A 12,102-nucleotide genomic window follows, 5' to 3' on the forward strand; every position below is an offset into this window, starting at 1 on the left:
AAGTCCTTATAGTTACTTAGATGAAGTCCTTATAGTTACTTATAGCTGATGAGATGAAGTCCTTATAGTTACTTAGATGAAGTCCTTATAGCTGCTACAAATATCTTCTGAGGAAGGCAGGAAATGGTCTCACCAAATCCCATGGCTCTTTCTTTCCTTAGGAGCAGCTTCCCACCCCGCCTTTGGCCCTTTGCAGCTTTTCTTTCCCAATGGCAGCCCCAAGGGGCCCATCTAGATCCTGGGAATCCCTCCAGTAAGGTGGACAGGGATCCACTGTACTTTTTTGTATTGAACTGTTCTGGGCTTCATTGTGAAAAGTATTTATACATTTACTTTAATGTTAAATAACACGACACTTACAAAATGAGTGAGTGATAAATAATATTTCCAAAATTTAACCAGAGCAGTTTCATATGAGGTCAAAGTGGGAGAAAGAAAACACACCCTAGGTCACTCCCACATCCAGAACAGAAAAGAGGACTCCCCCAGTCATTATGCTCCCATCAAGTGCCCCGCTGGGGGGACTCTAGCTTATCTATTTACAGCAGTGTTAGTCTTAAGGGAACCAGTTTGAGATTACTTTATAATGAGTAGAGCTTTATGGGAGATTTGGGGACTTCTTTACAGAAGACTTTACAACATGTTTGTGACTATACTGAGGAACCTAAAAGTTAAATCCATAAGCAAGCTCAGTCACCATACAGTTGTTTTATAGATAATGAACCTGAGGCCGGGAGGAAACAGATGACCTGCCAACAGTCACGCCACTAGAAAGCAACAAAGCAGAACCCAAAATCAAAGCCCTGGTTTCTGGATCTCAGGCCCTTCTACTCAGTGGAACACGATGCAGCCATCGGAAGCAACCCTGGGCGTCCCATCATGGATGATCCTCTAACTATATTGTATAGCAGAAGCTTAGGTGCAGACAGAACATGTAAAGTGCTACCATTTGTGCACAAAATGGTATATCTAGCTATGTATGTGCATGGTTACATATACCTAGCTATATCTGGAAATGACAGTGAGAAAATGATAATAGAGTTGCTTTGGCAACAACTGGGGGTGGGGTGGAAGTCTTGTAGTCACTGTGTTCGAATTTTTTACCACTGTATGCTTTCATTTAAAAATTTTTAATAATTAAAAAAACACCAGTAGCTTTCAACTGTAAGTTACAAAAGAATCTGGTTCCCAGGCTCATCTCTTGCTAAATTCACCTGTGCCTTATGTGGCAGGCTCACTGCACTGGGCTTATTATCTAGATTTTCTGCCATTTTTACTTTCATCCTTTTCTACCTTTGCTGATCACTACTCCTTCACCTGGGATGCCTTTCCTAGCTTCAGTCCAGCTTTACACATGGTTTTTCCTTAGAGCCTGTGCATCTGCTGTATCTTCTGGCCAGAATCCTCAGACCCCAGCTATCTGCCTGCTTGCTCACCTCCCTCAGGCCTTTTAACTCCTTCAACTTTGCCAGGCTGTCCCTGACCACCCATGTAAAACAATGGCTGCCCACTGTTACTTTCTATCTCCCTTTCTGTTTATCTTCACAGCTCTCATTGCCCACATGACATCTTGGTTGCCTTTGTTGATGTTCATTTATTATGTTCCTGTCTCCTTTGTAGAATATAAATAAACTCAGTGAGATTTGTGACTTAAGTTTCTTTAAGAATTAAGTAAATACCTAGCTGTGTCCAGCTTACTCTAAGGAATCAATAAATAGTAATGAATCTAAATCTTAATCTAAGACACCCTATAGAACAGAGAGTAGAATGCCCCATAGAGCTTCCAAGACTATAATGTTTAGGGCAGCAGACAGCTACATCTTTCACCAGTGGCTCAACTGGTGGGTTCAAACCACTGACCTTTCAGTTAGCAGCCAAGTGCTTAAATACTTCACCATCAGGGCTCATATCTGGAGCGCTGATAGCCCTGTGTGTTAGGTGTTGGGCTGCTAACTGCAAGGTTGGTGACTCAAATCCATCAGCTGCTTTGTGGAAGATGAGGTTGTCCTCTCCCTTAAAGATTTAGTCTCAGAAACTCTATATAAGGTCACAATGAGTAGGAATCGACTCAGTGACAGTGGGTTTAGTGGGTTGTTTTTGTTTTTTTGGTTTATATACACACACAGAGCCCTGGTGTGGCGCTCACTGTAGGATATGCACTGGACTGGTAACCACAAGGTCAGCAGTTCAAACCCACCAGCTGCTCTCAGGAACCCTAGGCAGGATCACTGTGAGTCAAAACCGACTTGACAGCACACAATAATAATAATATACACACCAGAAGTCTTCATATAATTTGTGGGGAAATTCCATTATCCCCATAAACTTTTTAAAATTCTCTCAATGTTGTATGTGTATGTGTATATATAATTGGAGTTTTCCCATCATATGAAGCAAATCCAAAAAGTGATGAGGAAGATTTCAGAGTGATCGCCCAGTAAAGTCTTCAAAGTAGAAAGCATCTGAGACAGCCCATTTATTATACTGATGATGAGAGTCTGTGACCCATTTTCCTGAAATAGGTTCTTAACTAGGCCCTGGACATTTAAATTGTTGGGAAGCTAAATTATTGTCATAAAGTGGCTTAGTGCACATGAATGGGAATCAAAGCAAGTTAGTACTATTTAAATGTCATTAAAAATGGTAATGAACTTTTAGCCACCCAAGGTGCCCATGTCCTCCCTAGAGAATTCCTGTAACTGAGGGGATTCTCCCAAGTTAGCCTTTCCCTGAATAATGCTGGGCTAAGCTAGGGGTAGATCCTGTAGCTCTGTACTCCTGAGCGTAAGCATTGTCTACAGACATATGAACTAAGGAATGTGAATTGTACAGTGGTTAAGTGCTAGGTTACTAACTAAGATCTATGGTTCAAACCACCAGTAGCTTTACAGAAGAAAGCATGCTTTACAGTCTGTTTCTGTAAAGATTGTTAAGTGCCATCGATTCAATTCCGACTCATAGTGACCTGTATAGGGTTTCCGAGGAGTGGCTGATGGATTTGAACCACCAATCTTGTGGTTAAAATGGCCTTGCAGACTAGTGCTTATCCTACAGCACCACACCAGGACTCGGCCTTGGAAACACTATGGGGGCAATTCTGCCATGCCCTATAGGGTTGTGATTGTGTCGAAACTGACTGGATGGCACACAATAATAAGAGATAGACATACTTCAGTTCGCAGCAAAGCGTTTGGCCACTGTGCCACCAGGAATCTTTTTTCTTACCCTTTATGCCTCTTTGGGGACAAAGGATTGTAAGTAAAAGAGACTAAACTTACGTGATTTATTTTTTGTTATAAAAATGCTGATCCACATTCTCAGCAAGGTGAAGATCATTGTCCTAGGCTGACCTTTATGTTGTGATATTTCACCAAACAGATTAAAATACAACTAATTTTCACCAATTAACCAAATCCACTACTCAGATTCATGGAGACCCCATGAGTTACAGATAGTGCCCCATAGGATTTTCTTGGCTGTGGTAATTTTTACAAGAAGGGAGCCCTGGTGTCGTAAGTGGTTAAATGCTAGGTTGCCAACCAACCCATTAGAACCCATGATCTGTAGGAGAAAGATGTGGCAATCTGTGGCTATAAAGATTGGAAACCCTATGGAGAAGCTCTACTCTGTCCTACATAGTCCCTATGGTTTAGGTTTGAAATCTTTACAGAAACAAAGATCCCCGCCTTTACTTCCCAGCTGCGCTGAGTGGGATCCAACCACCAATCTTTAGGTTAGTAGCAGATCAGAAACCACTTGTGCCACCCAGGGACCTCTGATTTACAACCACAGATGGATAATTACATCCACTGTGGCTTCCCAAGCTAGATTACTAAAAGTACCTTAATTCCCTTCACTCAAGGCTTTTGGAAATCCCTAAAGCAAAGGAAATGAGGGGGAAGAGATTAATTGGGTTTCTAGAGGAAGAGTGGTTTTGAGGTAGAATTCCAGAGAAAGCACTTTAGGGGCTGCGGAATCAAGGCAAAAGCCCATTTGGAGGATCTGACAATTCCCAATAGCCAAGGGTGGGTGGGGCAGATGCGGTGTGAGAAAGGCAGACCACGTCCATGCTGTGAAGGGTTTTAAAGTTCAGGCCAAGGCGCCCTGGAAGAATGTACTGGACCGCAAGGTCGGTTTGAACCGCAAGGTCGGCGGTACAAACTCACCAGGCGCTCCTCGGAAACCCTATGTAGGGTGGCCATGAGTCGGAACCGACTTGACAGCACTTAACAACAACAACAAGGCAATGGGATTTTCCTCCGCGGACACCGGGGAGCCATCGAAGGTTCTCAGCAGGTGAGTGGCATGTCCGGATTGGCCACCCGAATGATTAACGTTATAATTTCTCCGGGACTCCTCTAATCTCAGCCCGCTCTCCGACCAGCCTTACGGTAGGTGGTGGCGGGGCTCTCGGGCAATAGGAGACGCCTGGCAGGCCGGGGTTTGTGGCCGGGAGCCAGGCAGGGGCGCCGAGCCGACGCCAGGCGTTGCACCTGGAGCGGGCCCGACTGCCGATTGGACGACTCGGGGTGACCCCGCTGTATCGCGAGACGAGATTGGCAGCGGTCGAGCCGCATGTGCCCCGGCGCTGGCTTTGTACACGGAGCCGCCTGCCGGTCCTTTAACAATGGGCGGCTCGAGCGTCCCGGCGCTGGCCCGGAGCTGAGGCTGGCGCTTCGCGGCCGAGTGTCCGCAGCATGCGCTGGGCCGGCTCTCCAGACACGCCGGCGGGGCTGGGGCTGTGAGGGCTGCGCTGCCGGGTAAGGGAGAGCGCCGTGGGAACTGGCAGGCCGGGGCTGGGCGCGGGGGACCGCACCCGCTCGGGGCGAGGCGAGGCGCGGCCCCTGGCCGGCCCGGCCTTTTGTTCTTCTGTCTGGGGCTACGCGAGCCCCAGCTTCTCTCAGGACATGGCGGAGGCGGTCTCGGTGCGCGCTGGGCCCTCACGGGCCGGCGAGGCTCAATGGAGGAGCGAGCGCCGGGCCGACAGTCTGCAGGGGGAGCCGGAGCCCGGCCAAGTTCGCCGCGGGTTTTCGCAGTGGGAACTTTTCACCTCTGAGGGGCTTTGGCTAGTGTCACGTCTCCCCGTTCTTCAGGGCCGACGGGGAAATTCGAACCCAGGACGCGGGATGACTGAAGCCCTCCAGCTTTCCCGAGCACGCACCCAGGTCCGCGCCTTGGGGACTCGGAGCCGGAGCGGGCCCCCTTTTGCTCAGCACCAGTGCGGTAGTTCTCGAAATAAGGCCGCCCCTCCTCCGTTGGCAGATGGGCTTGCCGAGTGGCTTGAGGGAATTGGCTGGGATCGGTGCCGGTTCGGATGAGCTCGGGGAGGATGGGCAGCCCACAGGGTGGCCTCGTCACAGCCTCGAGGAGGGGACCCGGAGGGTCGTGGAGGAGTTGGAGGTGACCGCGCCGGGGCTATGTCTTCCAGACGGAGAGCGCCGCGTCTGGCTCGGCGCGCCACCCGGGCCCATGGAGCTGGAGAGGCAGTGGTGGCGAGGACAGCTGGCCGCCGATATTCACCAAGCGCTGCGGTACAAGGTAACCCCGATGACCGACCTTCCCACCGTGTACCCGGCGCCACTGAGTCCGAATCCCGGCCGCCTGGTAGCCGGCGCAGGTTCTTTCCCCGCTAGCTTCCGGGCCAGAAGAAGCGAGTTTGCTTATTTGCACAAAAGTTAATTAACTTGTTGGTGCCTCTACTGTGGTGTATCAGAAGAACCTGCAACTAAACAAAACGAGGTGGGTGGTGGGGTGTGGCCGTGGCTGGAGGGAAGGTGAAATGGAACAGTTTAAGGATTCCAGGTAGAGCGTGAATTTGCTCTTGCTTTTAAAAAGATACACAGGGTGGTTTTCGATGGGGCAGAGCAGCCCTCCTTCTTGGATGGCTGCTATTGCATGAGTGACCTGACTCAGAGTTGCACAAAATAATTTCCCCAGCATTCCCACAAACTTACTGTATGAGTCTTAGGACAAGTTACTTAACTGTGTTTCCCAATTTTCTCATCTGTAAAGTAGAACTATTGTTACCCAAGATTTGAGGCTTTAAGGTGGAGGAAGCAATAGCTTCAATTTCTGGGAATGTCAAATTTCATCAGGAAAGTGGGGTGAGGGCAGGTAATTACACAACTAAAAGTTGTGTAGTGGTGCGTGTAAATGACAATTTTACTGTATGCTTTAAATGTCAGCTTGGTGGGTCAGCGCTGCCTCTGACAACCAGCAGCAAGACCAAATTCAAATGATGTCTAGCTTGACTCAGATTGAACCCTGCATAGAAGGAGCCCTTCCTTAAATGTAGACGATGAGAAAGAAGCAACCAGTTGGCTCTGTTTATAAAGAGGATGCTGTTTCCTGGAGTTGAGATCCTAGGATGTTAATAAACTTGTGTCTTGAGTATCTGATAAAGTAGTCTGGAAAACCAAATTTTGAGTTAAATTGTTGCAATTGTACGCTTTTCTGAGGCTCGAGGTTTCTGAATCCTGTTTATTTATACTGACATTCTATCTCTTAGACACATCTCAGACTGTAGGATTGTTTGTGCCACATAAAAGTCACAACTGTGGATGACTCTGGAATGTTAGGCATAGCGTTGCAGGTTTTCCACTTTGAAAACTGTCCAGATACACTTTTGATATTTTTTGCATGTGTCATCTTTCAATTTCAAATGTTCTTCTTTTCTAAGTATCAGCTCTTTATCCCTCTGCTATGTGGTAAAATTAATTATTTGATGTTAATGATACATTTATTTTTTTAATTGACATGAAACGTAAAAGATTTTTCTTGAATTTTTTTTTTTCTCGTAATTTTAATTCTTAAATTTTATGTGTAGAAATCTTTATCCTGAGTGATTCTCTGAAACAGTTTTTGCCCTTTAAGCTTGGGGTCTATGTTTGTTTTCACTTTGTAGATACGTTGAATAAATGCTTTTATCTATTAGGCTTTGTAGGACCCAAGGAATAAGACTCAACTGTACTTATTAAGTTCACGTTGCTTATGAACTGTCAAAAGGACAAGAAAGATAGTACAGTGTCTGAAGGAATGCCACTGAAAGTGGTCTTGGGTCAGCTAGAGCGTGCTGCCTTGGATTGTCTTTGTTTTATCTTTAAGCATTGTACAGGCCACATTTCTTTTGATTTGAAACGTTGGCCATACTTTAAAAGAGTTTATATTAATCAATAAAACTTGAGCCTGTGAAACTGTAGAGACTGTTGCTGGAGTGCACCAAAGTCAAGGAAATTTAAAATGAACTTTTCTCATAGAAAAAAAAACCAAACAGGGTAATTCTAGGTTGTTACCTTTGTACCCACTGCGTACAAAGTACTATGCCAGATGTTACAGCAGTGACAGTGAATGAGTCAGGCGTGGCTCATCGTATGAATTAGCTCCTCTGGGCAGTTGCCAGTTGGATACTGTGGAACATGTTCATATTTAGACCCTATGTTTGTGAGGAGATCATTCGTCTGACCAACAGTGGCTCTACTAGGGAAGTGTAGAAATTACAATTACTAGAAATCTTCAACCCAAAATGCCACCTATGCTTTTATACAATGTCATTATCAAACCAAACAAACCTATAAAGTGGTTGTCCTTTTGATTCATTATTCTCCTTCTCTTTCTTTTCATCAATTTGTAGGATGTTGGAGGGAAGTATTTTGGGGAATCTTTATGACAGATGAAGGAGCCCAGGTGGTGCTGTGGTTTAGACGTTAGGCTGCTAACCACAAGGTCAGCAGTTCAAATCCACCCGCAGCTCTTCGGGAGAAAGATGAGGCTGCCTGCTCCCATGAACATTTACAGTGTCAGAAACATTACGAGTCAGAATCGATTTGATGGCAGTGAGGTGTTTTTTTGGGGGGAGTGGGGCTTTAGGACAGATGAGAGTAATTCTAGTTTTGTGAAAAACATGAAAGAAATACTTATCCCACAAAGTTGGGCTTATGTTGGTCTTTATTTCCATCCTGTTGTTGTTAAGTGCTGTGGAGTAGGTTCTGACTCATAGCGAGTCTACATAGGGTTTCCAAGGAGTACCTGATGGGTTTGAACTGCGACTTTATGGTTAACATTCCAGTGCTTACTCTACAGTGCCACACCAGGACATCCTGGCTTGGCATGAACCATTCTGGGAAGGGGATGGCATTTGGAGTAGTGAGCTGAGGAGTACTTAAGACAAGATAGAAATGACATTCAGGCCTCTCTGTGCTTAGGCCCATTTGAATTTTGAGATGCAGATGGGAAAAGAAGTTTCACTTCTAGGATCAGGAACCGACAGCTGAAGGGACTGAGTGAAGGAGGGGTCATTTTCTTTTGCTCTTATAACTTCAGTACTTGAACAAAGATAACTAAGTGATGGCCAGCTGGTAAGCATTTGGTCAGATTGACAAATGCTACAACCTTTTGTAGAGCAATTAGATAATATAGATACTTTACCAGTTAAAAAGATTTTAAAGAAAATGCATTGGCCTCACTGTTAAAAATCTGGTGATGGCCCTGCCTTTGTTTTTGCATGATTTCATTTAGTATAGTTAATATATTTTAAAGTAAAGTCAGCAAGTGGTGCTGTAGGATCATGCACTGGACCACAAGGCCTGTTTGAACCTCAAGGTCAGCAGTTCAAACCTACCACCCGCTCCTTGGAAACCTTATACAGGTTCACTGTGATGACTCGATGACACTTAGCAACATGTATTTCAGCTGTTTTCCTAATGAGCCCTTCAGACCTTCAGAAATTCTACCCTGAATTTTCTTTCCCCTAGCACCGTACTCCCTGAGCTCAGTTTGATTTCCCTCCATATTTTTCTTAGAATCCTGTGGTTACTATACTGTTTTCTAATAGTCTCACTACTTTGGTTCACATGCTAGAGGACTGAGACCAGAAATTGTTTTTACAGCTCTTATCTCTATGATTAGCACAGTCCTGCTACCAGGTGGACTTTTAGTAAAGGTCACATGATGGTAGTGAGATAAAGTCAACTTGTCTGCATCTTGGCAAACGAGGGGAAAAAAAAATCTCAGGGGCTACATATGAAAAATCAGCATGTTCCCCATGTTTGGAGAAATTTATATATTTAACATACAACAACAAACAGCAATCTTCAAAGAGCCTTCCAGTATTTTACTCCCAAGGAGATACAGGCTCTTGTTTTGAGATCTTTTTACTTCCTTTCTTCTCACCCTCATTTCCATTGTCAAAGAAGTATACATCTGTTATTTCTTCTAGGGTTACCTTTTTTGGTATCCATCAAGATAATTGAGCATATCTGTGCATACATTACTGTGACTTATATTAATAGATTTTCTAATATCAGACCATCCTTGAAAAAAAAATGCTTTAAATTTATAGTCAGCTTAGAGTTCAAATTCAAAATTATCTTCACTAGATCTATGTATATAACAAGTGAAGACTACCGTCTGTTAATACAATTACTGTGCCTTATTGAAAAAATCCTTACATTCTGAGGATGATAACACTTGAAGATACAGTCTTTGAATACATTAGATTACAAAACTACATTGGCCAATACTGTATCTAAAGTTTTGTATCTTAGTATTAAATGAGATTATTATGTAAGGGTTTTTTTTGTTGTTTTTTTAATGATAGATAGGTTTAGTATTCGTATCATGCTTATCTCATGAAATGAATTTAGAAACTTTCCCTTTCTGCTCTCATAATTTATTTACTTTTTAAAAATGAAATCATCTAATGTAACTCAGAAATTGCACAGTGATGGGAAAAATTCAGGTGAATTTTTCAGAGAATAAAAACATTTGAAAGGGAAACATGATTAGAAGATACTAACGGACTCCCACCTCCATCCTTGCAAGTGTAATGCTGTATGGTGTATGTTACCTTTTAACTTAAAGCTTTGAGCTTCTTGGAGGAGCATGCATGAATGTGGTGTGTCGTAGTGTGGGGTGGTTGGGGTTTTGGTAAGGACATTTGTCTGAAAACACTTGGTAGGGAAAGCAATTCCTTATTAAAAATCTTGCATAAAAGCATCCATCCATTCCAAAGAGCATGAAATACATATGCAGACATACCTCAGAGATATTTAGGGTTCAGTTCTAGACCACCACATTAAAGCAAATCACACACATTTTTTTGTTCCCTAGTGTATGTAGCAGGTTTACACAATATTGTAGTCTGTTAGTGTACATTATATAAAAAGTTTGAAAAGTGTTTCACTCAACTTTAAAACACCTCAGAAAAGTGTTCAGTAGGCATGTGAAACATTAGATTAGAAAAACAATGTTAAAGGCTTTGCATTGTGAGATACTTCCACTGATCGTGTCAGACTAAATGTTGTTCCTCTTGACCTAGGAGCTGAAGTTGCCCTCCTACAAAGGCCAGTCCCCTCAGCTAAGTCTCAGACGGTATTTTGCTGACCTGATTGCCATTGTGAGCAATCGCTTCACTCTCTGCCCTTCTGCTCGCCATCTTGCTGTGTATTTGCTAGACCTGTTTATGGATCGCTATGACATCTCTATCCAGCAGCTGCATTTAGTTGCACTTTCCTGTCTTCTTCTAGCAAGTAAGTATGAATCTGGTCTGCGTGACTGGAAATTTACATTGTTTTTAATAAAATTAATGTAGAACTCAGTGAAATCGCTGAATCCTATTCATTCCAGTTTAGTAGTATCAGAAGTTGACATTGAAATAATTCTTAACCAGATATTAAAAAGTGGCTCTGAAGTCTTAAAAAACATGTACCTAAGCCCTGCATCCTGAAGATACTGGTAAAATGTTTAGGCCCACCTATCCCAGCTCAACAGAATCAGTTTCTGATCATTGGGCACAGATGTTTTTTAAGTTATAAAAAGCTAAAAAGTCTTGAAAGTGATTCTGACATATCTTTCCTGTTGTGAATTATTGTCTGAAAGCAGTGGTTCTCAACCAGGGCAACATTTGGGAGATACTTTGTCTGGAGATGTTTTTGATGGATGCTACTGGCCATCCTACAGTATACAAGCCAGCCTCCAACAATAATTATCTTGTTCACAATAATTAACAAGACTTACCTGATGACTCAAAATGTTAATGTTGAGAAATTCCATCTTAAAGATAACATATTTTTGTATTTGTTAGAATACTTCCATTATGAGTTGACATATGAACTAAAAGCTCATGTGTAACTTCTACAAATGTGAACACCTTTGCTTCCACATTAGACACACTATGCATTAGGCAGAATGACAGAATCTAGCCACAACTTTTATCCAATATTGAATATATTTTTGAACCTTTTGGTGTCCTTTTTCTCAATACATGCATGTAGCTGTTTCATTTCTGATTAATACCCTTGCTAAAGAGACAGGGTGAGAAAAGGAAATGAGTTTTTCTTCTTTTGGTAATGTGAAAAGATATCCTTTAATATTTAAATTATGTAGTTTTTATATTATCCATGTCATTACAATAGAAATTTAAGTCCCCCTTCAAAATAATCAGGTTTATTGACTACCTTCACCTCTAATCCCCCCTTCTCTGCAGTTAAGGGTTTAGGATCCATTGTGGCTTCTGTGTAAGGAACTGTCCCCCTATACTTTGCCACCAGTCCTTTCTAAAACACCTCTGTGTTTTGGCTGTCAGTAAGCGTAAAGCCAAATGTAGGCCTGTATGGTATCATTTCTGGCACTTAACCTTTTCTAAGATTTTTTCCTACTCATCTTTTTAATTTGATGACCTTAACTACTTCTTTTGTCGTCTTGAATGTCTCTTTGTAAGTTCTTTCACATCCTTTGTGGATTTAAGCTGAATATAAATAAGGCACAGCCCCAGAGATAACTTGTAGGTTAAGGTATTAGTTCCTTACTGTCACATTGAGAACCTTTCATCTGGGCCAGTCTCCTCTTCCAACCCTATTCCTACATGCCTTGAGATGACTTCTTATCAATAAATTTATCTTCTATATTTATTGATAAGAATATCTATATTTCCGCTTTAATTTATTATCCTCTAAGATCAGATACAAGGAGCTCTGGTAGCGTAGTGGTTACGAATCGGGCTGCGAACCTCACGGTCAGCAGTTCGAAACTACCAGCTGCTCCGCGGGAGAAAGATGAGGCTTTCTGCTCCCGTAAAGATTTACAGCCTCGGAAACCCTGTACAGG

General features: G+C 43.1%; 1 protein-coding gene across 3 annotated transcripts in view; it reads left to right on the forward strand.

The window, feature by feature from the left end:
* Nucleotides 1-5,469: 5,469 nt before the first annotated feature.
* Nucleotides 5,470-12,102, forward strand: part of CCNJ (cyclin J) — a 31,073-nt gene continuing 24,440 nt past the window's right edge. For all 3 annotated transcript variants that reach the window (XM_006831183.1, XM_006831184.1, XM_006831185.1), the window contains exons 1-2: nucleotides 5,470-5,538; nucleotides 10,316-10,526. In XM_006831183.1, the coding sequence (XP_006831246.1) occupies nucleotides 5,470-5,538; nucleotides 10,316-10,526 (280 nt within the window). The remainder of the gene's footprint in view (nucleotides 5,539-10,315; nucleotides 10,527-12,102) is intronic.

This window comes from Chrysochloris asiatica, unplaced genomic scaffold (assembly GCF_000296735.1).
Source record: "Chrysochloris asiatica unplaced genomic scaffold, ChrAsi1.0 scaffold00003, whole genome shotgun sequence".
Taxonomy (NCBI): domain Eukaryota; kingdom Metazoa; phylum Chordata; class Mammalia; order Afrosoricida; family Chrysochloridae; genus Chrysochloris; species Chrysochloris asiatica.